The sequence below is a fragment of the Scleropages formosus genome, chromosome 15 (genome assembly GCF_900964775.1).
Source record: "Scleropages formosus chromosome 15, fSclFor1.1, whole genome shotgun sequence".
NCBI classification, from domain to species: domain Eukaryota; kingdom Metazoa; phylum Chordata; class Actinopteri; order Osteoglossiformes; family Osteoglossidae; genus Scleropages; species Scleropages formosus.
Genome location: NC_041820.1, coordinates 7,196,466 through 7,224,155, shown reverse-complemented (window position 1 = coordinate 7,224,155; position 27,690 = coordinate 7,196,466). Strand labels below are relative to the sequence as shown.

General features: G+C 44.1%; 1 protein-coding gene across 5 annotated transcripts in view; it reads right to left on the bottom strand.

The window, feature by feature from the left end:
* The window catches only part of syne1b (spectrin repeat containing, nuclear envelope 1b), a 104,807-nt gene that overhangs the window by 63,506 nt on the left and 13,611 nt on the right, over window positions 1-27,690 (bottom strand). For all 5 annotated transcript variants that reach the window (XM_018731297.2, XM_029258550.1, XM_029258549.1 and 2 more), the window contains 34 exons: window positions 22,677-22,772; window positions 22,062-22,145; window positions 20,639-20,731; window positions 19,659-19,837; window positions 19,271-19,467; window positions 17,577-17,686; window positions 15,695-15,802; window positions 15,432-15,569; window positions 14,267-14,431; window positions 13,456-13,568; window positions 13,198-13,366; window positions 12,995-13,091; window positions 11,918-12,120; window positions 11,658-11,822; window positions 10,943-11,095; window positions 10,182-10,325; window positions 9,476-9,643; window positions 7,298-7,456; window positions 6,474-6,638; window positions 5,998-6,132; window positions 5,737-5,895; window positions 5,383-5,591; window positions 4,912-5,020; window positions 4,648-4,812; window positions 3,748-3,915; window positions 3,439-3,615; window positions 3,194-3,334; window positions 2,875-3,035; window positions 2,584-2,734; window positions 1,926-2,153; window positions 1,738-1,836; window positions 1,455-1,642; window positions 1,084-1,207; window positions 124-290 (listed from right to left, as the gene is read on the bottom strand). In XM_018731297.2, coding sequence (XP_018586813.2) covers window positions 124-290; window positions 1,084-1,207; window positions 1,455-1,642; window positions 1,738-1,836; window positions 1,926-2,153; window positions 2,584-2,734; window positions 2,875-3,035; window positions 3,194-3,334; window positions 3,439-3,615; window positions 3,748-3,915; window positions 4,648-4,812; window positions 4,912-5,020; window positions 5,383-5,591; window positions 5,737-5,895; window positions 5,998-6,132; window positions 6,474-6,638; window positions 7,298-7,456; window positions 9,476-9,643; window positions 10,182-10,325; window positions 10,943-11,095; window positions 11,658-11,822; window positions 11,918-12,120; window positions 12,995-13,091; window positions 13,198-13,366; window positions 13,456-13,568; window positions 14,267-14,431; window positions 15,432-15,569; window positions 15,695-15,802; window positions 17,577-17,686; window positions 19,271-19,467; window positions 19,659-19,837; window positions 20,639-20,731; window positions 22,062-22,145; window positions 22,677-22,772 — 5,087 coding nt within the window. The remainder of the gene's footprint in view (window positions 1-123; window positions 291-1,083; window positions 1,208-1,454; window positions 1,643-1,737; window positions 1,837-1,925; window positions 2,154-2,583; window positions 2,735-2,874; window positions 3,036-3,193; window positions 3,335-3,438; window positions 3,616-3,747; window positions 3,916-4,647; window positions 4,813-4,911; window positions 5,021-5,382; window positions 5,592-5,736; window positions 5,896-5,997; window positions 6,133-6,473; window positions 6,639-7,297; window positions 7,457-9,475; window positions 9,644-10,181; window positions 10,326-10,942; window positions 11,096-11,657; window positions 11,823-11,917; window positions 12,121-12,994; window positions 13,092-13,197; window positions 13,367-13,455; window positions 13,569-14,266; window positions 14,432-15,431; window positions 15,570-15,694; window positions 15,803-17,576; window positions 17,687-19,270; window positions 19,468-19,658; window positions 19,838-20,638; window positions 20,732-22,061; window positions 22,146-22,676; window positions 22,773-27,690) is intronic.

Here is a 27,690-nt window from a genome sequence, read left to right as displayed (position 1 = left end):
GATGTTCCAGATACCAGAAAGAGCATTAAACCCAAAAGTAACTTTAAATACTGAGAAACCCAATGTATCAATAAAATGTGTAACATGAAAAATGTTGACTCTACGCTTCGTTCCTCCTATCACCTGTGAGGCAGGGACTTCTTCTGTGAGCTCAGCCGTTTGCCCAGCTGCTCCAGGTTCCCTGTGAGCTCCTTCACCCGTTCCTCTGATGCTGTGGGATGTAATGATGCTCCCAGACTCACCAGAGCAGCATACACCTCCTCATGAAACAGGACCTCTGACTGCAGATCCTGCACAGTTTGCATTCAGAAATAAGGAGTAGGTTTCAGGAATGACATGTAGGCTTGTCCATTGTGACATTCAAAGAGACTGTTGTTCATCTAGCTGCCCGCAATGATGTACTCTTTATAATATCTGGGTCATTTTTACAGTATCAATTAGGTCCCTGAAAAAACTTGGAGAAACAACTACCTTGGACTATTGCAGGAGAGGGATTTGAACCCAGATTTTTTAACTGCATGGTGTTGGCTTTACCCACTGTTCTACCTGCTGTCCACACTTAACATAATACTTTGTGTCTCTTATTTTGTCTGTGATGTTTAACAGTCTTATCACTTAAGACATTTATTCTGTACGTTCATTATTTAACTTGACCTTTTCCCAGATTAACATGAAAAAAAAAAAAAATATATATAAATATATTGCCCCGAACTGGGTGTGTCCCCTCCCCCTCCAGCCTTGCGCCCTGTGTTGCCAGGTTAGGTCACTCCGACCCCCCTCAGGACAAGCGGTTGCAGACATTTTGTTTGTGTGTGTGTGTGTGTGTGTGTGTGTGTGTGTGTGTGTGTGTGTGTGTGTGTGTGTGTGTGTGTGTGGTTACTATGCTATTACAGTCAGTGACATCATTCCATGCAAGCGATCAAATTTTAGTTAAATAAATTCAGTGCAATATCTTCTCAATTTTTAAGGAAGGGTCCTTCGCTTTCAGCACTTTTGCAAAGGGGTCTGTGGCCTAGAAAAGGTTAAGAACCAAAAAGGCCGGTCAGCAATGAGAAACTAAGGAAGTGACGGTATGATGTTCACCTGCAGCTGCTGCAGCTCACTTTGCTGCCTGGCCTTATCTGCAGAAAGGCACTGCGATGCAGAGCTGCAGACGGACTCGCACGCTTCCAGCCAGGACACAAATCCGGACCACTCTTTCTCATATCTACATCGGAAAGACGGCAGCTTACAGCTATTTACGCATTTGAAAAGATTAACCCTGAGTAACTCAGGTAACCACTTTACGCTGCAGTACCAATTTACAGTATAATGATAAAAAAACACCGTTTAATGGGGCAACGTTTGTTTCCATCCCGAAGCCTCAGCTCCATCTCTCACGGATCCAACCAAGTGCCACACAATTGGGCCAGTATTCTGGATATAATATTCTGTTGATCTTTTATTTTTCTTACTTTTGCCAGAGTGACAGCAGGCTCTCCAGCTGGCTCTGCTTCCCCTTGGCCCACTGGAGACCCATCTCATAGGCCTGCTGGACAGCAGCCACCTCGCTCTCCGCATGGTCCCGGTCCCTCAGCCTAGCCGCCCCAGCCGAGAGCGACAGTACCGCAGCCTTCAGCTGCTCCAGAGCCTGGCTGGTGTCCTGGACGGGCCGCGCACACACACGTACACTGCCATTAACACCGGTACATGGATAGATCTAGACAAGAAGGGGGAACTCATAGGTGTGTGACATACCATATGCTCTTGTAGGGCTTTGTAGGTCTCAGATGAGGAGGAGCAGCAAGAGATGGGATGATCTATCTTGCTTTTCAGCTCTCTGACGGTAGTTTTCACCTTCGGTAAAAAGGTAAAGGAAACATAGTGGATGCATTTGAATTTGCCAGAACACACCCATATTCACATTTTAGTGAACGCAGCTATACCTGCTCCAGGTTAGTGCTGAACCTCTGGAAGTGGGAGGAACTTTCCTCCAACTGCCCATGCAGCTGCTCCACCCCTTCCTGCAGCTCCTCCCAGTAGCGGCCAGTTTGCGTCAGGCGGGCCTTAATGCGCGCCGCCTCCCCCGAGGACACAAAATGTCCCAGCGTCTGGGACTCCGTCTCCAGCCAGGGCAGAGTCTCCACCCTCTCCTTCAGCTGTGCTGCCACAGCCTGAGAAAATGTGTACAACACAAAACTGATGTTCCGACGTTTCGGTGAAATTAGCCATATCTTGTCTCAGGGATTAAACCTATAATTAAAGTTTTGAGTAACCAGCAATTCTTCCTATAAATAAAAAACAAATGTTATTATTATTATTATTATTACTAATCAGATTTATTTGAAACCTTTCTCCAAAGTGATTTGCATTAGAATTTGTATTACATTTGCATGCTAAGCTACACTAACATTTATTCATCCATCCATAAAGCTGGGTAATTTTTACTAGAGCAATTCAGGGTTTATACCTGGATCATGGGTACAACGGCAGACGCAGGTACATGTCTTCCCAAAATAATATGGATACATAAAAATTAAACAAAACGCCTGTCAAGAAATAACAAGTATTTATGGGAATAACTAAAAAAGAAAGGCTGTGCACCTTCACAATGTCGATCTGCTGTGTGAGAGGAGCAGAGGAGGTGCTCAGGGCCTCCAGCTCCTTCTCCTTCAGGGATATCCATGAAGTGAAAGCTTCAAACTTGCTCATGAACTGCTCCCAGTGGGATCTCATCCCCTCCAGCTGCTTAACGCTGAAAAAAAAAAGGCAGAAGGCTCAGCTCCCGATGGCGGGTCTTATCCGTTATGAGCAGAGCAAACAAAGACACTGACATCTGCACAAGGAGTGGGAATTTTGTAGCGAGGGAGGATGGGAAACGTTTTGGTGCCTTACTGTTTCTTGAGGCCACCCTCCACGCGGTCCACCTGCTCGCTGATGGAGCGGCTCTGCTCCTGCAGCAAGGTCTGGTTCCTGGAGCCGAGCCGTACTTCCGGCACCCTCTTCAGAAGGGTGTCTGTCAGCGTGGCGTGTGTCTCACACTGTTTCGAGAGCTCCTGCAGTGGTGGGGCATTTATTTCTACTGCTTTGGTATTTCCCTCCATTTTTGAACTGACAGTTATTGATTAATAACGCACGGAAACCAATCAATGCGGTATGACTCAGCTTAAGTCTTTGCTTCTAGCTGTTGCTGTCCTCCACACAGTGGACTCACCCTGGCTTGCTCCAACTCAGCCAACAGGCTCTCTGGGCTGCTGAAGGTGAGTTCCCTGTCCAGGACCAGGCTAGCCCGGTTCACAAAGTCCTGCACCGTCCTTCGTTGGCTTTCAAATTCTTGCCATGCGGTTAGGGTCACCTGGGCATAAACAGAAGAGCGTTGGCAAGGAAATGCCACAAGAGAAGTTTATTCTACTCATCTGGTTACCAAAGCCACAGCTTTCCAGTCTTGAAGCAGGATACCTGCAGGCTTTGCTCCTGGGTCTCCACTGTGTGGTCCATTCTGGTCAGCATGCCCTCCAGCTTCTGCAAGTCGGACTGCAGGGCAGCACCCAGACCTCTCTCCATTTGCAGCTGCTGGCCCTTGAGGATCTGCTGCTTCACGTCCTTGCTCTTGGTCCGCAGGCGCTTCAGCTGTTGCTGTAAGAGTGGTCAGTCTTAGAGTGTACATTTCTCAACCCCAATCAAGACTTGCTCAACCAAATCTCTCCAGACAAGTAGGTACAGGAGTTAGACTAAAAGAAAAAAGGCTGCGGAAGTAGTGTCCCCAACCTGGTGGATGAGGAACATGTGCTGGGCCTCCCTCACGATCTCACAGTCAAGGATTTTGGAAGCCTCAGCCTGCGCCACCTGTTGTCCCTGCAGCAGCTCTTCAAGGGTACCCCGTACCTCCTCCCTGAACTGCACGCAGTCTTCTACCGCCAACACCACCTTCTCAGACTGCGGAACAGGGGAAGTTGCTCGGATATTTCCATTAAGCCAAGGACATTTGGGCCTTTAATAAACTGAGAGGGTGGGAGTCTTCACCAATTACCGATGGTCTTCGAGTTAGGACACATGCCAATTAAGACCATCCCATTAACCTAATATGATTTTGTTTTCCCAATGTTTGGTTGTAACGTCTAACGACAATCACCCCATCTGCTGCACAATAACATGGGCTGGCAACACTGCCACAAGATTCAATATTTTTTCATTAAGTCAGCCCATATGTCTACCAATAATGGTGTTTTGTTTACTCAACTTTTTGTCTGTAAATTCCTTCATGCTACTTTTTGTTTAAAATGGTTAGTAGGAAAAAAATGAAGTGCTTTGGTTTCGCTTAGAAGAGAAAAGTGGGAGACGTTAGATTTAGATGTGAAAGGGAAAATAATAGCGCAGAATAAAAATATAATGTATTGCATATATAATTATTTTATATTATTATTTAAGCATGAATGATACATGAAAAAATACAAACAAAATAAACAAAATAAAACAAAGCCCTATTATATAATGTAGCTTTAATTCATATTAATTGTTTATTTATCCTTCTTGTGATTCATTGTAACAGGATTTTCAGGTTTTTACGGGGTGACTGGAGTGGAATCCCATCGAAAGCAAGGAGCACCTGTAACAGGCAAGTTAGTGAATAAAGTTGAATAATTCTTGGGAAGTGCAGCGAGCTCCTACCTCGGCAAGAGAAGACAGGAGGCTCTTGAAGTCGGAGGAGAGTTTGCTGAGGGCACCCGCCTGCCTCCTTGCCTCGCTCTCGGTACACATTTCTGTAAGAGCAGCCAGCCGTGTTTTGAGCCAGCCGAGGCTCGCTTCCTTGTCCTCTGCGTCACGTCTGAGCTCCTGTGGCAGAAGCCAGGGTTAGCAATGTTACCCACTTCAATTCCCAAAACCCTTTGCTGTCCCCATTCACGGAGGTTTCGGGCAAGATGGCTTACTTACCTCAACCATGGATTTCACCTGGGTGAACTTGTTGGGGTCATCAGCTCTATTCCTCAGCAGCCTCAGTTGGCTTTCCTTCGATGATAGCCAAGCTGAAAGTTCAGAGAACCTAAATGCCAAACACAAGACAGTTCAGAAGGCTGCTTTTGTGAAACATCATCAATCATTTTAAAAATCCCAAAATATCAATAGAATATGTAATGTGCAATCGGCATCAATGGACACAACAAGCACCGCAAAGAAAAAGGAAGCACTGCAATTTTGAGAAGTACAACAGAAAACTTCAACAGGTATACTTTGAAAGAGACTAATATTAAAATTATATCTGCTGTATAGCCATAAGCTGCAGTGAAAATTTAATTGAAAGTCTCAGAGGTCCCATGATCCTGAGATGGAGAGACTTTCGTGTGTAAAGGACAATTCTGCTGATTCTCAGTGTGACAAAAACTGGTCCAATGTGAAGGTCTTCACCTGGAGTTGAACTCCTTCCACTTGTCGGGGTGCTGAAGGAGTTTCTGCTGAGTGCTGTCAATGTTGGCCTTGAGCTCGCTGAAGGCCGTCCTGCTACTCTCCAAGTCTCCATGGACTAAGTCGCTCTTGGGGAGCTTCTGGCAAAGCTCCTCCATGTGCTGTAGCCTCTTCTCACACAGCAGATGTGGACCCTTATCTCCAAAGAAGGCCTGGAAAGTGACACCTGGGTTCAATCAGCATCGATAGGCTCAAAGCCTATACCTGCTGCGAGCAAAAAGGATGCACTGTCATGTGAACAAGTGAAAGACCAGAAGAATTTCACAGCGGTTCTAACGACTACCCCAATCCTCTTACCCGGTGCTCTTTCAAAACCCTCTCGCTGCCTACAATAGGAAGGCACTTGTTCTCCTGGTCCAGCTCCTCCCGGCATTCCTGCAACGAGGCCATCAGACGACATCGCTCCACCTCTACTTTGAGGCGCAGCAGACGATACGGTGCCTCTACCTGAATGTCCTGAAAAGGACAATAACCCCATCAGTTACTCCATATAACTCTACCTGGACCCTCGTGGCCCTACAAATTTTTCAGGACAAGCATTCCTGCAGCCAAACTAACCTTCCACTGTTTGTGGAGCTTCCTGACCGTCTCCTGGAGACTCTGCTGCTCCTGCTCAGGCAGAATGTCAGTGAGCTCATCGCATGCTTTCAGGAAGGCGTTGAGAACCCGCTGGTTCAGCTGTCCAAAGAACTCCTGCAACAGACACAGCCAGGTGTGAGATCAGCAGTCACAAGGGACAGCAGTTAAGATTCCAAACATTTTCACCCGAGACACGTCTGTAGGAAGAAACTTACACAAACAGAGGCAGAACATGTTAACTCCACACAGATTCAGCCAGGTTCAAACCCATGCCCAAAGACACAAACACCCGGAGCAATGGGGCACATGTCCCTGCCACCCATTATAACCATTTAGCAACTATTACAATGATTCTGTTACGTTCATAGTAATTCTATAACTACGAAAGTTATTTTGAAACCACTGCCATTTGCCATAAAATCATAGTGGACAGCGGGAATTCACGTTCTTCTTACGGTATGTTTTTTGAGCAGTTCCTCTGGGTTGCCCTTCTCCTTTAGGGATGCCTGGGCGACGTTGAGCACCTTCTCCAGCTCCATGCGAGACTCCTCAAACCTCTTCATGAGGCTGCTGTTTGCCTCGACATGTTTCCTCCACTCTGATGACTCCTTCACCATGACCTGAACACAAGGAGCCCTACCCATCATTCTGTTTCCATACTATCTGTTGGATTATTAATTTGTTTCTTAGATGATGCTTTTACCCAAAGTGCCTTACACTACCTAGCCCATTTATACAGCTGCGTATACTTACTGAAGCAAGTCAGGGCAAGGAGAGTGGTATTAGAGGATGGGGCTTGATCTATAAATCTTGTATAAAGCACATGTCACTTTCTCCCTTTTATAATGGCCATTAAAATTCACATATTTTGTTCTTTGTGCACACATTATTACAGGTCAACAAATGGACGGACTGAAGTGTGAAGAAAAAAATGTGTTTTCTGCATTTTAGACAAACCACTTAGCTTCTAGGAGAGAGCCTTTGTTGAGGCCCGTTGAGAACTGCGTATGGAATTTATTGGCCTTGAAGCTGTGAGTTTGAATGGCACTGCTAAAGCCTTCTTTCCTTCTCTTGCCTTGGTCTGTGCTTCCTGCCAGGTATGTGGGTCAGAGGGTCATTGCCAAGCTCTCAAGCATTAGATAGAACTGGCCGTGACTGAACTGAGAAGAAAACGGGTGGGGAGGGGTGGAAAACGACACAATGCCCTATTTGTGCTGACGGAGACAGTGTTGAATAGCCCATTGTCTGCCTCTAGCAGCATATGCTAATTCAGTCTGACCTGTGAGGAGGCCTGGAGCTCCATCACCCTCTTCTGCAGGAGGGATCTGTCTAGGTGCTGCAAGGCCTTGCTGGCTCCCAAAGTCCTCTGGATGGCCTGGTGGTTCCGCTCAATCATGGACAAGCACTTCTTACAGTTCTGCTGAAGTCCTAGCAGCTCCTGCAAGGTCAACAGAGTGCAGCACAAGAGATGTTCTTTCGCAGGGCATCACTGAGAGGCTACAGTTTTCTCCTGTTCAACACACTGAATAGTGCATCTAGAGACTAAGAGTAAAGAGTAAGTGAAGGCCTTGGGATTAAAGATGAATAGTCATATACCCCATACGGTCATACCATATTCATCAGTAGCGCAGATTTGAAAATGTGGTGATAATGTGATGGCAGAAAAGAAAAATATTTGCTTTGATTAAATCAATTTATTTTCAGATACCACTCTTTTCACCAAGGAGACACAAGAGAACAAAGATAAAATAAAACAGAGGAAGTGATTTGCTAATTAAATAAGTTATATTGCGACTGAGGAAAGGAAACAAACAAAGAAAAAACATCACAGGCCAAGGAACTGCAAGAAAAATATATTTCTGGAAGTCTAAGCACCAAGCGTTGCCCACTGTTCCTGGGCATTCCAGTGTATTCCAGAGAGGGAGGAGATGCTCAGGATGATGTAAACAGCAGAATGCGAGCGAGTCCAACATGCATCAAGCAGTATTCCAGGTGTAAAACAATCACATCTCCACTACAGGACTGAGAACTTGCGATGTATTTGATTTCAGTCCCCACAGTTTTTTGTCTCAGTTTTCATAACAAATTCATCCTAAACGGCAAGTACGTGGTGACCTCAGCATTAGTTTTTAATCACTCAGACACACACACACACACACACACACACACACACACACACACACACACACTGTCTGAAGGCACTTGCCCTAAGCAGGGTCATGGTGAACCGGAGCCTAACCCAGCAACATAGGGCACAGGGCTGGAGGGGGAGGGGGACACACCCAGGACGGGACGCCAGTCCATTGCAAGGCACCCCAAGCAGGACTCAAACCCCAGAACCTGCTGCGCCTCCCTAGTTTTTCTCATCTAGATATTATTGACGCGTTGAACTATGCCTTTGTTGGATTCGTGGAAGAAATTAGCAGGCTTTAATATCTCAGATTTTTTTTGTGTCAAACCCAGATTTCCTGGCCACTTAGCTAACATGCCTTGATGGAATCAGCTGCACTGGAGTTTTATGGCTGAATGAAAGTAGAATTTCCTGACAGGAAGCTTTTAGCACATTGAAGTGCCTTACTTCAACTTTGCTCCGAATCCATTAAATTTATATGACACAGACATTTTTGCCACTTTGCGTTTTAAAACTGGCCGGTGAAAAGAACCTGGTGTCAGTCACCTTTTACGATCTGTCCGATAAAAACTGTAATGCTTTTGAGCATTCTCTTGCTGACATTCTACCAGCTGACACTTTCCCTGATCTCGCATAGAACTGTTAGCACAAAAAATGTCACTGAAAACAAGGTACAATCTAATACGGTAATTTTATGTAGCTCAGGGAAACTCTTGAGTGAATCCAAGAGAGGGTTGAGTTATAAAGCAATGACCTGGATTTCCTTTTTCAAAACAGCTGAGAAATTATTTCAGTTGTTAAAAACAGATAGCGTTAACTGAATCTGAAATAAAGTTCAGATGAAGTTCTTTCTTTATGGGTTGAACTTAGGGTTGTGGTTTACATTTATTTATTTAGCAGATGCTTTTCTCCAAAGCGACTTCCAATGAACTCTATGTAGTGTTATCAGCCCACGAACCTTATTCCCCAAGGTAACTTGCACTGTTAGATACACTACTTACACTGGGTCACTCATCCATACATCAGTGGAACACACACACATACACACTCTCTCTCTCTCTCTCACTCACACACTATGAGTGAATCTGAACAGCATGCCTTTAGACTGTGGGAGGAAACCAGAGCACCCAGAGGAAATTGATGCAAACTCCACACAGACTGAATGGGGATCAAACCCACATCCTCCCGCACCACCCAGGCACTGTGAGACAGCAGTGCTACTCGCGATGCCGCCATGCCACCCACTTAGCTGATATCACTTGGCTTTTTGTTCAAGGTCTCCCAGAAACTGCCAGGTTTTGTATAAGAGACAAACCCAGCCCTCACCTGGCACTTCTGTTTGAAGTCGGCCGGGGATTCTGGGTCCCTGCTGGATGTGATGCCGCAGCCCCTCTCCAGGGACTGGTAGAAGTGTGTGATCTGCTTCTCGATCTCCTCCAGGAGGGGAAGCAGGGATTGGCACTCCCGGAGGAGAGGTAGGCACCGTTCCCTGATCTGCAAGGGACCGCAAACAACTTTCTTCAGCAAACATCGAATCCAAGCCCAAAAGCTGTACTTTTAAACCCGTCGGAAATATTGGAAGACTTTCTACAGCATCAGTGATAGATCTGAAGCCACCCGACAACACCTGATTACTTCTGATAGTCCCCGTAATTTAAGCTATTTCAACGGCAGCAGTTATAACCATTACAAGCATGCACTGTAACCGGAAGGTTGCTAGTTTGAACCCCACTCACTTCTACTACACTAGAACCCTTGAGCATGGCATGGAACTGTTGTCGGAAAATACCTAGCAGTATAAATGGATCAAATAAGTAAGAAGTTCTGGATCGAACTGGCAACTAAATGAGAAAATAAAAATTATTTGTATCTGCAAATGTTTCAGGCAAATATGATACTGATGGGCCTCCTACAGCTCATCAACCCACATACCGGAGAATAAAATTAAAATAGGACTACAAGGCTTTATGTCTCAATAGCAGACAACTGGAATGTTTATTTAGAGAGAAAACGTGACAGACAGCTTGGGTACCTTGCTCAGCTGTTCTTTGATTGTTGCCATGGTACCCAGCATCTCCGTGACCTCCTCCTGCGGAGTGTCCTTGGTCAGTAGCTGAGCGTTGCGGGTAGCCATCTTGTACAGTGCCTCCATAGCTGGGATTTTTTGCTTGATGTCCTGCAATAAAATTTAGGGTGGGGCCATGATCGCACTGTGAATATAACTGTAAAAGGGAGCGATAATACAAGAAGAAGACAAAACAGGAGCAATAAACAGAATGACAGAAGCAGACTTTGAGCATGAATGGTGCGGGTTTGAGCCCAAAATTAAACACATGAAGCCATTACTTTCACACAGTGATCACTAATTTGATCACCGGGCAGCGCGGTGGCACAGTGAGTAGCACTACTGTCTCACAGTGCCTGGGTGGTGCAAGGGCACGTGGGTTTGATTCGCCATTCAGTCTGTGAGAAGTTTGTATGTTGTATGTTCTCCCCATATCTGTGTGGGTTTCTTCCAGGTGCTCTGGTTTCCTCCCACACTCCAAAGACATGCTGCTCAGGTTCTCCCATAGTGTGTGAGTGACAGAGAGAGAGAGAGTGTGTTCCACTGGTGAGTGACCCATTGTGGGTGGTGTATCTAGCAGTGTAAGTCACCTTGGTGAATAAGGTGTGTGGGCTGGTAACACTACGTAGAGTTCATTGGAAGTTGCTTTGAAGAAAAGTGTCTGCTAAATAAACGTAAATTCGAGTAAGAAAATGTACTGTTATTAAACAGCTACAGAAAATGTTTACCTCAACGTCCTGGACAAAAGTCCGGACATTCAGGAAGGACACTTGGAGCGGAGCGTTCATCTTCTCATTAGCCGCGTCCACAAAAGACTTTAAGGAAGAGATGCCGTCCTGATAATCCTTCCGCATCTTGTCCACCTCATCTGCCCTTGCATACTAAAGAAATACAAAGAAGGGGCAAAATCAGATTCAGACTAAATGTTTGTGTGCCTCCCTACCTTTGTGGAGCTCATCAGTTTTCACGCTCCATTTTGTCATTAAAATTTTGAATCAAAAATAATCTCCGCTAAGGGATCTGAAAGCTTCGGGACTTGGCTCTAATAGCTTTTCAGTCAAAATCACTCTTCTATACAGCTACCACTACAGCCACTTATTCCATGTCATTATGTGCTTGTTTAGCTGAAGCCTTTATGTGACTTGACATGCATAAGCTACTCGTAAACCAGTAATGTTAAGTAGCTTTCTCAAGGGTACAATAACAACCCCCTCTTGGGACTGGATCCTGTAGCATCTTAATTCCATTTCCTTAATCACCTCGTTATTTTCTGTCACTCAATCCTTGTTATGTTTTCCAGTGTTGAAATAAGTACTCTACATCCAAACAAAACGACAAATATAACGTTTCAATGTAAAAGCAATCAATATTTCGATTTCTTATATACTCCTCATCCAAAGTAAAGCCATAACGATATATACTCTGTGCCCTGATGTTATTTACATGTTTGACTTTAACAAACAGTTCCCTCCATCTGCCATTCAGCAGGAGCAGCTGCTGCTTCAGGTCCCGGGAGACGGTCTCATCGCAGGTCTCGATGAGGAAGTTCCCTGCATCGTTCATGGCCATGTGCTGCTGAATCCAGTGCGGAAGGTTCCGGAAGAACTCCTGGAACAGGGCAACCAACAGATCATAGAGTCTCACCAGACCTCTCCAGGCCAAAATTGCATACGGTATGTACGGCCGACAGCGAGAACACCCACCCGCTTGGCGAGCTCAGGTTGGTTCAACATCTTCTCGGCATCTTCCAGCCAGGCCTGCAGGCTAGCCACTGTGCTGCTGTACTTCTCCCAGTTAGAGATGACCTCCTCCAGCATACTGCGCACGCTCCGCACCTCTACAGACAGATTCTTCCACTGTGCCATGGCGTCACTCAGGAACTTGTTGACCCCGTCTCGTTCATCAGCTGGCACAATGTGAGGGATTGGCGAAACGACAAAAGAGCAAGTCTGACATCTTGAGATACGGTCGACGTTACTTCATTCAGCAGATGCTTTTCTCCAAAGCGACTTCCAATGAACACTATGGAGTGTTACCAACCCACACCTTATTCACCTAAGGTCACTTACACTGCTGTATACACTACTTACAATGGGTCACTCATCCATACATCTTTGGTAGACCAATACCAATAGATTTACATTTCCTGCAGACTCTAAATCCTGGAATTTTCAATCATTTATCCATTTATAGAACTGGTTTTTTTTTTTTTTTTTTTTTGATACAACTTAGGATAAATTCCTTGCTTAAGGGTGTTAGAAACCTATGACTTCCAAGTCTAGACGTGGTGCCTGCTGGCTCAGCCAGCCTACTTGCCCCAATACCTCAAGTCGCACAGCATGATTACACAACAATGCCACTTGTTTTGTCAGATGAGAACGTGATATCGTGCAAAAATATAACCGCAATGAAAAAGCAGACGGAGCAGTTTACCACAGTTTTACTGTGTGCCAGAAGATCAAATGAATGAAAAACATAGTACTGGCACCTCTAATTTCTTACACAAAGTTGGTCTATAGAGCTATCCGCAATCATGTGCAATTTATTATATTTGAAACAGTCTGATTCATTTGGTTAAGAACTCAGCCAAGGAGAATTAAACTTCAACTGAAACAAAAACCAGCATACCAAAGGGGTACACCTGGTCTAGGGCTGAAAATCACAGTTTTACATAAATGCACTCACATACACAGATTATAGTTTTACATATTCACACTGGTAACTGAGTTAGAAAACAGACACCTTATCTGCACCGGAGAGAAAACACCAAGAGCTCTTACCCGAACTGTCGGATTTGATGTAGGTGTCAGCTGCCTGTTTCAGAGTCTGGAAGGTCGTCTCGTACTGCTCAAAGAACTTGTGTCCCTCAATGAATGACTGTTGCAAATGTGAGAAAATAAATAAATATAAGGTCATGTGATTATGTTGAGCTCAAATTAAGAGATTACGGCCGTTGGGATGAAAGGGCATCTAGGAGACTCACTATGTAGTTCTGCAGCAGGAGCTCAACTGACTCTCTTCGACCGTATTTGATGATCCAGGACTTCAGCTTGGACTCGGCAAGAATCAGAAAGGCCATCAACCGGTACTTAATTTCCCAGAATTCCATCTTGATCAAATGGGCATGGAATGATGTGCCTATGTAATTGAATCTGTGGGAAATAAAACGTCTTTGCTTTTTCACCGCTGCGTTGCAAAGCACCAAGAGGATGGAGAGGTCCTGGGTGCAACAGGCGCTCACCTCTCAGCCATGTCTTGGAGTTGTTCTCCAGACACAGGGACACCGTTGACAGATCTGTCTTTGTGGATTTGCTGGAAGGCTGGCTTGTGTCCCTCCAGAGTCTTCAACACTTCCTGCTCATCCATACACATGATTTCACCCTCAGGTTGTAGTCAGGATCAGATTTGACCCGTTTACAACTTTTATCTATCACAAAAATGTGTTCTTTCATCTGATTGCTCTGAGGCTTCATGACATCATCCACACCAGGCATTTAAAATGAATCATCACCGGTGAGACTATAATAAAGAGTGTCAAATACCAGATTCGGGAGTTCACACACACAAGTGGTATCGTTGCAGGTAAATGAGATCTGTAGACCATAAATGCCAAGAAAAAGTGTAGAATTTGTCATAATGATGAGAAGCAAAGTTGTAAAAGGTGCAACACAACATTAGGTGATCGTCTACGTTTCATTAACTAATACTTGATAAGAGTAACGGGCTGCCCAATTACGGACAAGAACATTAAAAATAGAGAGCTGCCTCATAAAAAACTCCAGCATTAATGAGCAAACTTTAATTACCATCATAAACTCTTTTTTTTAAATGTATGCTTAGTTACCAAGAAGCACATCTTTTGTTCCCTGGTCTTGAGAGATCACATCAAAACTTGCACTGAGCCACTGAAAAGTGATCGCCGATTTCAGCATATAAAAGCATATGAAAGTATATCAAAGTCATCATTTCAAGCCAATTCCCTTTTTTCTTTCTGTTGTTGCCTCTTCGAGGGCTCAAGTCCTCCTGTGCTAAAAAGAGCCCATTAGACACACCTTATGCTGCTCCAGCTTCCTGTGAACGGTGTTGGCGGTCTCCTCGTGTGCCTGTTGGACAGCAATTTCCTCGCAGAGAGCCATCTCAGCGCGGTGCAGCCAGGCCCCGATCACACCCAGCACCCCGGGAAGAGACTTGTCCAGATGGACGTGCCAGTCAAGGAGCTGCGTGAGCCCAGCGCCGGCAGTAAACACAAGGCACCGCAAACATAATTCGGGTTACGGGACAAAATCATAAATGACAAGAAAGAATCAGAATGTGCAATATTAACGACACAGGGTACACTACCGGGGGTTTACCGGTGATTACCGATGCGATTACAAATAACAAAGTCTTTAGCAGCTCCTATTGTTCACATTCCCTGTGACTAAAAACCCTACTGAATTACTTAGAACTAATTTTTCATCTCCAAACAACACAGGCAGATATAGTGGCTCTTTGCGTTACGGCCGGAATGTACATTTTCAAAGATATGATTTAGAAGCATGTTTTTCTGTATATGTATCACTTACATATTGCAATATTTTTTATAGTCGAGGAACAAATGCGACCTGCATGTATTCAGCGGTCGATATTGGAAAAATGGGGTTCGACAGAATAGGAGTGTGGGACTGCCTTAATTCAACTCATGCCTGTATTTTTTAGAGGATATATGTGGTGTTTCTGGGTGGTGATAATCAGTAACAAGATGATCAGCACGTCTGTGTGGTGAATCAGTCAAGGAGCTTGTGGATACAAAGCATTTTCAGTCACTTTAAAAGTTTCACTTTAGCATTTTTTTAGTTTTAATTTTAGTTAAGCTTGAATTTAATAAAAATATAAAAATAGGAATTTTGCACAAAATATTTTTTTATTTATTATAGACATACCTGACTTTTACAGAAACTAACCCAAATAACAGTTCAGGGAAGTCTGTATTAACTTTCTCATTGGGACTCAGTGCTAAAAGTGACTCTCTTGACTCTGAAGTTATTGATTAATTCAAATTACAGGTTAGAATGGGACAAATTACAACAGGCTTGGATTCTCAGTTGCGTCCATAAACTGCGTATTTTCAGTCAGTTTAAACAAGGTGCAAGAAAACATGTTCCTCGAAAGGCCCAAATATCCATAGTGAAGTTAAAGAGCTGACGCTGTAATTCCAGCTGGGGGCCGAGGACTAACCCTGGTGGACACCCGTTCGCACGCCTGCTTCACCAGCGTCTGCTCCGTGGACAGCTTCCCATCCCTCTGGACGGGCTGCAGCAGTGGCTCCATTTGCTTCTTCTTCATCTCGTATTGCACGCGAAAGCCCTTGAAAGCCTGCGGGAGAAGAGCGTGGCAATATTGCATTCCCATTATTAATGATGTGATTTTTCTAAGTGATTCTAAAAGCGAAAACACAGGAATCCAAGCCAGTTTAATGAAAGTGTGGAGTCCTGTACTACCTGGTATTTTTCAGCCAGGCTGCACTCCGCCCCCTGGGCCCGGAGTACGTCCCGCTCCAGGTGGTCCAGCCAAGTTTTCAGCTCCCTCAGCATCTTGCGGTCCTCTCTCTGTAGGTGGGGGAAAAAATCAGTCAGTCTGCTCTGGACACAGACAGGCCCCAGCGATACACACAAGACACACACCAGATGACACTGCACTCTAATAGCAACTCCAGCCTAGAAGAACAGGAGAGGAGAACAGTCCTGAAAAACAGCAGAAGGTTCAGAATGCCCTGCAGATTGACGCATCTACTCAGGATATGTCTTCCTGGAATGGAAGCAAACAACCAGCTGAAGGGTATTTTTCTTTGGCTTTTTCAATGTCATTGAAATATCTTCATGTCTTCAGAGCATGTTTAGACGAGTGTTTTGGCAAAACGAAATAAGCGGTGTAGGTACATGATCATCATGCAAAATGCAGCGCAAAAAATGATTTGTCCTCAAAAATATTGAAGCCCTGAGATCACTGCAATGGACTGAAAGTCTAAATTAAATTCCATTGACTATAACCTTGAACCTTGAAGCTCCATCAGACTGCTTATTGATTTCAATACATATTTTAAAAAAAGATTTTTTTTAAAAATCTAATAATTGAACAGAATTTTTTTTGAACAAATATTTGGTCAAGCCTGCCCAATAACTGGCACCTGTTAGAAGTGCAGGATCAGACGACCGTGGAGGGAAAGGCTCACAATGGTACAAAATGATAACAGAGAGACACGCAGAGAGTGTGAAAAAGGCTCTGGGAGAAACTGAGCAGCACCGCAACCGTTCCGGACCATGACACGCAGCCTTACCCTCAGAGCAGGGATAGAGAGCGCAAAAGTCGGGATGGACACAAGCGCCAGCTACCAACATACAGCACAGATGGCAGCCGGACAGTGAGAGAGGGCCAGCAGGTACGTGGGAGGTCAGACACGTGGCGGACAAAGACGCGGTGATCAGTATATTTCAATGCAGTGGAAAGACATTCCATTTATAGCCACCAGCATATGGTGTTGACAGCAGCAGTATTTTTATTCCACTGTAAATGGAAAACCCTTGTATTGCCATATTAGCAAAATCACGATAAATTATTAGCCCCAAATATAGTACTGCTTATATACATGCATATATGCTTTACGTGAAATAATTATTTATAACATTATATTTTATTACAGTGCAGTAGTAAGCACCATAGTGCATGAACAGCATCCCGATGTTACAGTTCTGCTTGAAAGGATGTGAACCCTATAGGAACAGCCATTATTCTTGTAGAAAACAATAAGATAAACTTTTAAAACTATGTCTTAAATCTTCAAATAAACTTGTAAAATTAATAAATGATTATGATTTACACACCTGATTCTACTTATGTATATGGTTTAACTAATGCAACTTGGGGTTCACTTATTTTTGCACCTGAACTACTGCCGTGTTTCTCCGCACACATCATGTCCTCTAAAGCAACGTGTGGAATTGATCACTACACACCTGTCAGATGAGAAAGACTGCCTCTCATTAAATAACCATTTCGTGGTAAAACTAAGGGACGCAAGGGGTTCACATCGTTTCAAACAGCACTCTATATACAGTATGACCTTAAATGACTTTTTCATTTAAAGCAGCCATGACTTGAAAACGGCCCATATTTTAGTGTTATTTATAAAGTGCGTATCCATTGAAGTTCCTTAAGTTGTTAAAAGACAAAACAGGTTTCAAATAAATATAATTTCAAATCTAAAAATGGGATAAACTTGTGATAGTTTCGTAGTAAATGTAACCCCACTGGAAAACAGTTATTGTTAAAACAGTAAACAATGACCACATGTATTAAATGACTGTACAGAATAAAGCGAAGTACCTCATCCATCTGCCCGTCCGTCTCACTGTTACGGGGATCGGGATAGTGCTTGAGGAACTGAGCGACGTACGTCATGATGGATTTCTCGTCCGGCTTTTCCACATCCACATCTGCAAGAAAAAGGGCAAATGACAATAAATACTAGACCAGACTTAGAACAGTAGCACTGCTATGGTTAGACAGTCACTGCAACACTATAAATAATAGTTTAGAATTGTCATAATGTAGAATATAATTATTCCATTACTCCTATGCGGGGGGCGGTGGCACAGTGGGTTTGGCCTGTGCCTGCTCTCTGGTGGGTCTGGGGTTCAAGTCCTGCTTGGGGTGCCTTGCAATGGACTGGCGTCCCATCCTGGGTGTGTCCCCTGCACTGCCAGGCTAGGCTCTGGTTCATCGCAACCCCACTCAGGACAAAGAGCCTCAGCCAGTGTGTGTGTGTGTTACTCATATGCAGAACATGACACTGCCCAAGGTGAATACAATTTAGGAGTCTGTGTCTTTACATAAAAATACATTTGTCATGAATAATTTACATAATTACAATTTAAGTATAACATCATCAAAAATCTAATGCAATTCAGTCTTGCATATATTACAGCATTTTTGAATGTAAATACTGTATGAAAATTACGGATATGAAGTATAATGCAGCGATATACTGTATCTCAGAAGCCAAAGCATCTATGAGAAGAACACCACCCTGGCGAGTTTTCTATTAAAAAAAAAAAAAATCGAACAAAATAATTTGTCATCACAGTCACAAGTCTAGTGTCATCAATATGTTTCCTCCAAGGACTGCAACGCAAATTGCCCGGCTTTAGAGACTCCTGCTTAAGGGAGTCATATAACAGAATTATCTACAGAACAATTCTTTAGCCGGTCACCTCCCAAGGAAGGCTTTGAAAGCGCCCCATCTACTTCCGCCATTCGGAAGAAATTAATCTCAGCTGCATAGCAGAGGAGGCTATTGCTGAGCTCTCAAGGCTTTTTAAGGGGGAGAAACGTCGCCACCAGAGGGGCATAATTTTACTGACAGTCGCAGCTCGACGGAGGAGGCCATGCTGTTTGGCTGAGGAGCACTTTAGCGGGTGATCAAAGTCACAAAGTCAGGATGGAAGGGTGAATAAGAACCTCTTTCACTGACCCACTGCTCTGCACTCTTTTGTTGGGTTTTGCAGTCAGTGTTCGTAGGTTTGGAAGGTATTATTGCTTTTATTGTTTGTCCCATTCCCACATTTTCATTAACTGTCTGTCCCGTGCAGGGTCACGGTGGTCCGGAGCCTATCTCAGAACCTTAATGAATTACACAGCATACACCCTAGACAAGACTACTGTCCATCGCACAGTAATCACACACTCATTCACTGACACATACACACATTACAGGAAATTTAGAGTCGCCAGTTCACCTGAAACACGTCTTTGGACTGTGGCAGGAAACCAGAGCACCTGGAGGTTGGATTGAACATGCAAACTCCGCACAGATACTGAGCTGGATTTGAACCCGTGTGACCCACTGTGCCTCCATGTGCTAGAAAAATATTCTTGCTATCATTCATTTTTCACCTAGGTAATTTTCCCTAAAATATGATCAATACCCTACAGCTCTTGTGAACACAGTCCTTTATGCAGCATTTTACATAATGTGCATCAGCACAGGTATCCAGGGGGTAGGATTTTGGTAGTAGTACCTTCTGGGTCCAGCAAGCGTGGGATGCCCAGCTCTCTCTCAGCCAGAGAGAAGGCCTCCTCGAGGTTCTCCTTGTTGGTCCTCCTCCGCACGCGCTCCATGTCCACCAGGTCTGGGCGGATGGTGTAGATGATGGAGTGGAAGGCTGCCCCATTGCGCCAGCTGGGCCCAAAGTCTTTCACCTCGATGGCCATTCGCCTTCAGACGCAATAGACGTAGAGTTTATCAACATTTTTCGTTTTCTTCAACGGCCGCAAACCTTCAAATACAGCGTGCGTAAAGTTAAAACACAGTGTACGATCAAATGAGCGGTATGATCTGCAGTCCGATTGCTGGAGGTTGGACACTTTCGCAACACAACGCCCCCCACCGTAGACCACAGAGCGTACTTAGCTGCCGTGTGCTGGACCCATCTGAGAAGGGTCCTCTTGGCACTGCCCTGGTACTTGGTGATGACCTTCCTCTTCATGGGTGGGCTGGTCATCTCAGCACTGGCCTTGCTGTCCACAGAGGAGGTGCTGCTGGACAGCGACTGGGTGGCCGGCAGATTACTGGTCAGTTCCTCTATCTGCAAGGAGCAAAGAACAAGCCGAGGTGACGTGACAGGTAGATGCTTGGTAGGTTGCAAGTTTGAGTCTGATGATGAGTTGATCATCCATCTGGGAATTTTTGGTCCTAACATTTCGGTACCATCTGAGTTGATACCATCACCACGATCGTGACAGAAACTGAAAAAGGAGGGAAGATGGTGTTTGCCTTGGTTTTTACTAAGTAACCCAACTGACAGGCAGTCAAGAATTTGGGGTAAAAAAAAAATGATGGCAAAATACACTATCAGGTAGCAAATGGCATACACAGTCAGAATTAATTTAGTCATCATTTATGAAATATTGGCAGCTGCTTTATATATGTAACTCAGCTTCCAGTCTCAAAAGGCAGGAAATTCTACAAACTGGAGAGCCAGAACACACCATCTCCCTTGTTTTCAACGTAGTCATCAAGAAAATTAACTTTTTAGGAAGAATAGAGTGGGGAGGTGCAGTGGCACAGTGGGTTTGGCTGGGCCTCACTTCCTGGTGGGTCTGGGGTTCAAGCCCTGCTTGGGGTGCTTTGCAAGAGACTGGCATCCTGTCTGGGGTGTGTCCACTCCCCCTCCAGCCTTGCACCCTCTGTTGCTGGGTTAGGCTCTGGATCGCTGTGGACCCCTCCCTGCCTGGGACAAGCAATCTCAGACTGTGTGTGTGTGGGAAGTATATGGTAGTGTGTAACCTTCAGCCATCTTTATGGTAATGACCAGGTTACCATGTGACTCAGACCTCTTCATCACTCCTTTTACCCTGAAACCAGGGCAAATACACAAGTGCATTACCTGAAAATACAGAATGATGGTCCATATTAGCCCAAGTACGATGGAAGGTCGTCCGTCAACAATGTCAGTAGCATTTATGTTGACTAATTTGATCTGAAATAAATTGCAATCCATTTCATTACAGTACTCAAAGAAACCAATTCAAAACATTTCAGCAATACAAAAAAAAGTCACAATATGATTTGATTAAAGTACAGAGACTAGAAAACAGATCTATGAACTAAAACGAATAACATTTTTAAAGGAACCTGTGGCCACATACTGAAAAAATAATACTACGGTATAGGACAAAAACATCTGAACATCAATTTATTGTGCTGTTTCTTATCTTGCAGAAATCTTCATCAGAATGTAAATATTATAATTCTATTCAATTAAGAGAATTAACACCAGCATTTATCTGAAATTAATTCTGAACTCAAAACAGCAACTCTAAGCAGGAGCTATTTTAAGCACAATGGTTTTCGACAAGAAATGCAGCCAAAGTTTTGTGAAGACCAGCTGTCGCTGGAACAAGTTAAACGAATTCTTTGGCAATAGATGAATGAAAGCATATCAATTTCCAAAAGAAATATTGTTCAATGAAATTGTTGCACGAAAAGCCCAATCTGCAAATGCACTCCGTTTGGCTTGTGCCATTTGGGATGCAGAATAAAATAAGGAAACAAACAGATAAATAAACTGGCAAAACACAAGTTGCAAACTACTCTATCCAATAAATCAGCATCACTTAATATTCTCCCAGAAAAACATCACAATTAATCAAATATTTCCAGGGTCTTCGGACAAAATGTAGCTTTTAGCCTCAAAAAGTACAATAGAAATTGGAATTCCAGGGTGTTATCTGTCATCGGGAAAATTCACGTTTAATAAGTGCCCATTTTAACTGTAATTATTGTATTTACGTTACATTATGCACATCATATATAATATACATGTTACATATTACATGTACATGTGTGCATATGTACATACAGTAAATACGTGTCACTAACAGGGACATAATCTGGTGTTTCCTGCAGCACAGATGCATGTTTCCATTTCAAATTAATGTAGAGTTAAAATCTGATCTTCAAATCCCCCGAACAAAATTAATACACTCTTTATGCAGGGAAATTACAAACTGGAAGAAACTGGCTCACTGGAATTAGGCAACACAGTGGTTAGCGATGTTGCCTTGCGGTCGAAGATCCTGGGTTCGAATCCCGTCTTCTACTGTAATACCCGTGATCGAGGTATTTACTGTGCATTTCTTCAGTAAAAATTACACAGCTGTATAATGGGGTAAATCCTTCTAAGTAACAAACTTAACAACTTATGTCCCTGTGGAGAAAATGATCAGATAAATCCAAAGGTAAAAATAAAAAAGAGAAATAAACATTAGAAGTGAAATGGGGAGAACAGTTGGTTAGAGGTAACTTACCCTCCTACTCTCAAGGAACTTGAGCGCCGTGCCAACGTTGGACACCCAGTGGATCCTCTTGAACTGACGTCCTTGTTCGCAGGGCTAACGGGAGAGAGTCCGGCAGTTAAATGACAGGCCCGCAACCGACGCTGGTGCAGCACTTTTTTTTTGCAAAATTCTCAACACATTCTCACATTTGCATTTATATTTCAACATGTAAATTTGTACACGACATATAGCGTTATCTCTGTGACATTAATAATGATCAAATCCATATTCCTAATAATAAGAATGAAATCCCTACACTTCATAATCCATATTCCTAATAATGATAATCAAATTCATGCTAATAACTTCAACATTGGACCAACACTTATTGATAAGGAATGAATGAGTGAAAGAATGAATTAAGTTCTTACCGCTCTCCAGTAATGTTTTACCCTGACCATGTATTTCATTAAACAAACAAGCTTAAAGAATAAACATAAGTACATCATTTGTCGCTGACTTCAAACGCTCCTCAAAAGTCCCGAACGCGGAAAAAGTGGGTCATGCATTATTTCTACTCCCTCCAAAGGAACAATATTTCCGTGGCCATAGAGGTATGGATTTGTCATCCCATCCAGCACTTACCAGCTTCTGCCCAGAGAGGACCTCCAGCAGGGCCAGCAGCTTCACCCCATCCTTTATATCTTCAAAGAGGTCGTGCACCACCAAGGGAGGCTTGTGCTGCGGAGTGCAGGAGAGAAGCAGCTCAGAAAAGCAGCTCTTTGTGCAGCCGAACTGTGCCGCTCAAGCTCACCATCGCTCGCCCTTTAAGGTGCAGAAACCATCTGATCCCGAAATATGTGTTTTATATCTGATTGCAGCTGAGCTCGTCTGTGACACGATGTGGTTGTCGGGCCGATAAACGGACACCGGGGGGAGTGGTGGTGAAAGGCAAAGAGAGGGTTAACGGAGACAGGCTGTGGCACACAGCAGGCTCGGGGCTCAGAGAATGTTGTTTACTCCGAGAGGGGGTGGGCAGATACCCCCCACGTGGAGCAATGGAGTCTGAGACCAATTCAGTGAGACAGTTAACCCCGGCTTTACAAGAGATTCAGTCCCACTGAAATATCCTTCATCTAGAATATTGTAACAACCCGCGTTACTTGTATTTAGGTGGGGAGATGTTTTGCGTAAATAGTTGCATTGTGGGTAACTTGTAAATAGCGTGTGTAACCACTGGGGGCACTTACGGGGGAAAATTATCGGGTGACTGTGCCTACGAGCGTGTGAGAAAGAAACCTGGGTGCGCTGAGCAGGTTCGGAAGGCTGGCTGTAGGTATAGGTCCTAGAGGAAACGGGTCCCTGGACCGAGAACATTATTTCCCTGGTGCCGGTGTTCTAATAAACCGTTCGTAATGAACACTGTCTTTGTGTCCTTTTTTGCCCTATTCAAACCCACGACGCTGCGCGCCACAATGGTTCTAGAAGTGGGATGGGGAGCTAAGCAGGCTCGGAAGGCTGGCTGTAGGTGCAGGTCCTGAAGGAAACGGGGTCCTCGGATTGAGAGCATTATTTCACTGGTGCTGGCGTTCTAATAAACCGTTTGTAATGAACGCTGTCTCCGCGTCCTTCTTCGCCCCATCCAAACCCACGGCGCCATGCGCCACAATATTACTGTTTATTAATTAATTGATTGATTAATTAATGAATTAATTAATTTTAATGCATTTATATTTTAAATGTTAGGGGCATGTTATTCTTCATTGTTTATTGAGAGCATTTGGTTCACCGTGTTCATGGTACAGAAAATGAAGGCATCGTTATTATTTTAACTGACACTTTTTCCCCCATAAACTTACAATTATAGGTTTGTACACTAAGCTATTTTGAATTATTTTTAACTTAGTTTTATAATTATTTGCCCATTTATTTAACTGGGCAGTTTTATTGTAGCAATTTAGGGTTGAAAGTACTACAGCTGAGGAGGGATTCAACCCTGCAGCATTTGGGTCTAAAAGCAGGAGCTTTAACCACTGTTTTACGAGCTGGAGAATCATGCATCCCTTTATACAGCAGGGTATTCTCACCATATCCATTTCGGGTAAGCACTGCAATGAAAGTTACTACAGCGGGAGCAGTATTGAGTTGCAGGTTCAATGATTGCAAGGTGAGAGCCTTAGCCACTACGCCACTAGTACTGCTGCTTCATTTCCCACCTTAAAATTGGTTTTGCTGCTAAGAATGACTTTATAAAAAAAACTTATTCACAATAACTTTGATCCTAGTTTAAAATATAGAATCCTATTATCAAAAAAGGACAGCATTCTTTGTATTTTACTGAAGGAATTTATACAAACATCTGCTTTTATTTTAATGTTACTATCAAGATCAAATGTAATATCTCCAATTATACTGCAATGGCCATGGTGAGTTTGGAACAGAATTTTAGAAACAATACCAAAACAGGGCAGTGGAGTGGTATGGTGAATAGCACTGCTGTCTCACAGTGCCTGGGGGATGCGAAAGGGCATGGGTTCGATCCCTGCTCAGTGTGTGTGGAGTTTGCATGTTCTCCCCGTGTCTGCAAGGGTTTCCTCTGGGTGCTCTGGTTGCTTCCCACAGTCCCAAGAGATGCTGTTCAGGTTCACCTATAGTGTGTGAGTGACAGAAAAAGTGTGCTCCACTGATGTATGGATGAGTGAGTAAGTAGTGTATCCAGCAGTGTAAGTCACCCTGGTGAATAAGGAGTGTGGGACCGTAACACTACATAGAGTTCATTGGAAGTTGCTTTGGAGAAAAGTGTCTGTTACAAAAATAAATGTAAACTGTGACTTTAAAAAAAAAAAAAGAAATACAGTAAGTGGTTGGACCTCAACAATTCAACCATGTATTCACTTAATCGTTCATATCTGGGCACTAAATGCACAGGTTCTCAACTCCCTAAATGAATGTTTCATGGTGGAACTTTGGCACAGCTTGTCTGTGGGGGCCTGGAGAGTGAAAAGTTGCTGTATCACGGCTCAGCCTCTGCTGATGGAACGCAATTCTCAAAGAGCGCTCAGATTATTAGGTCACGGTCAAGGATACATCTACCATACAATGATCCGATATTGATTTTTACTGAAGGGTAATTTTACCACCGAAAGGCAGGCAGAAAACATTTGAGTCATATATCAAATACTGTGATTTTATAATTTACAGGTATACATTACCAACAACCCAAAACATATTGATGGAAGTCGAATTAGATGAACCATAACCAGGGATATCAGGACAGAGCATAAAGATGTTCTATTTCGAGCTAAAATTGCAGCTGGCAGAGATTTGATCAATACTGCAATGCAGAAATAATGTACAGCAGAGAGATGAATGCATCAGGAAACCTCCCTTCTACATATGACAATAGATTTATGAAAATGTGCCGAGTACATTGACTTGGAGGAAGAGGCTGAGCGACGGGTTCAAATTCCCCATAAAGCATGAAATAACCTGAATATTTCGGTTTGTATCTCCCTTGGTTCTGAGACAACAATTTACATCACTCATACAAGCAGCCCATACTGAATAACTTCTCAAGTCTTATTTTGAAAGGAACACTTCAAACAATAGAAGTGAAAACGAGCAGAGCTGCGTGACAATCTCCTGTATAAATTCTTCTTTAAACGCACTCCACCAAAATTCATAATTAGGTCAGCAGTAGGAGTTTCCACTCCTGTTTACAATAACTTCCTTTTAACATACGACTGCAACAAATATCATTGAGAGCATGAGACATATGGCATATTATCTAATTATAAATATGGATATCATATTATTTGGGCTACTTATTGATGACGAAATGTATTCATCTCAAAATTAATTTCTCATTATGCAGCACTGTATTTTAATTCATTTTTCACATAGGGAAGAAGAAAGGGGGGTGGAGGTAAGTGTCCCCCACTATGCTCAAGCAAGCCTCCTGTGCCCCCCTAGTATTTGCTAATCACACACACACACACACACACACACACACACACACACACACACACACACGTTGGCCAAAGCCGAACCCGCCAACACACAGCACAAGGATGGAGGGGGAGGGGACACACCCAGGACGGGACGCCAGTCCATCACAAGGCACCGTATGTGGGACTCGAACCCCAAACCCGCCAGAGAGCAGGACCTGGCCAAACCCGCTGTGCCACTGTGCCCCCTCTGTATTTGCTAATATTGCTCATATTGCTCATATTGCTCATATTTTTTGTGCCTCCATAGCTGACAATTTGTTACACCCCTAATCTTCCCATAAGGGCAGGTGAGCAATGAGTCCAAGCACAGTGGGCAAAGCACCAGGAGCCTGGAGTCAACAAGCATCGCTCCTGTGGCGAATTGTTCCTTCTCCTCTCGGCGTCCATCTGCAGCAGCCTGTTCTCTCCCTGCCCTGCATGCAACCAGCACCCACACGGCAAGGCGGGTCGAATCGCAACAGCGCGCCACCTATGCGCAGGACCCCATCGTGTCCATCTCGCAGTCATGCACTGCTCTGGCCTCTCCGGTGCCCTGTTCTCATTTCCATCACTCTTTACACCAGAGCTGTCGTGACCCGACAACCGTGTGTTTTCTGGATCTTCCCCCATAACTAGGGAGGGCTCCAGTGACGCACCACTCCTCCTTATGTCACTGAGAAAGATTTGCCTCCTCGCCGCCAAAAAAGCCTCCCAGAGCTCACTGTTGTCTGACTGTTTTCACTGAATGCTGCACCAAACCAGCACAATATGGTTTGTGTTCGAAGGATTTACTCCAAAGTGCAAATCAGATGGCACCCTTGGCTCGGACTCTCACGGGAGTCTTGTTTTAGCCAGAGTCATGACATTGGAAACCTGATATCAGACAAGGTACAAGTAGAAAGGCCTTCAAAAACTCTCAGTTTTTTCCATTTTCACCTTCATCGTCCAGAGCAGGGTCGTCGTGGTCCAGAGCCTATCCTGGCAGCATGGAGTGTGAGGCAGGGTGCCCTTGGATGTGAAAGCACTCCCTCACAGGGCTATCACACACACTCACCGACTCAGGCACACAAGGGAGAAATCAGAGTCACCAGTTTACCTGCAACAGACGTCTTTGGGCTGCAGGAGGAAACCAGAGCACCCTGAGGCAACCCATACAAACACGGGGAAAACTTGCAAACTTCATACACGCTCAGTCGAATTTGAACCCACATACAAGAAACTGTAAGGCACCACTTTGCTTCTGCGTCGCCCCTCGATGTTGTTTTTCTTATCAACCAATCAGTAATTAATTTAATCTGATATATAAGAGTTTGATACGTTTAGAAATCTAGCGCAGACCCCTGTAGGGTGACGCCCTCGAGCAGTAATAGGGGGCAATTTCCGACTTCAGCTGGGGAACCCCTCCGAGAGCACGGTGTCAGAACAGCTCACCCCACGATCACCTACAGCGCACTCATACACAACACAGCCTGCTTCGCCGAAACACCTTTGAGCATCACACACTGCTGCCGCAGACACTCGAAGGTGGCGGCTCATCAGGTAAACAACAGGTGCAGGTTATTCTGTATATCCCAAATTACATATTTTACATGTTTTTCGAGAAGTCTTTCCGAACGTAAACCTGGTGCTGTTGCACTTTAATTTACGTAATTTAACGGAAATCAATAACA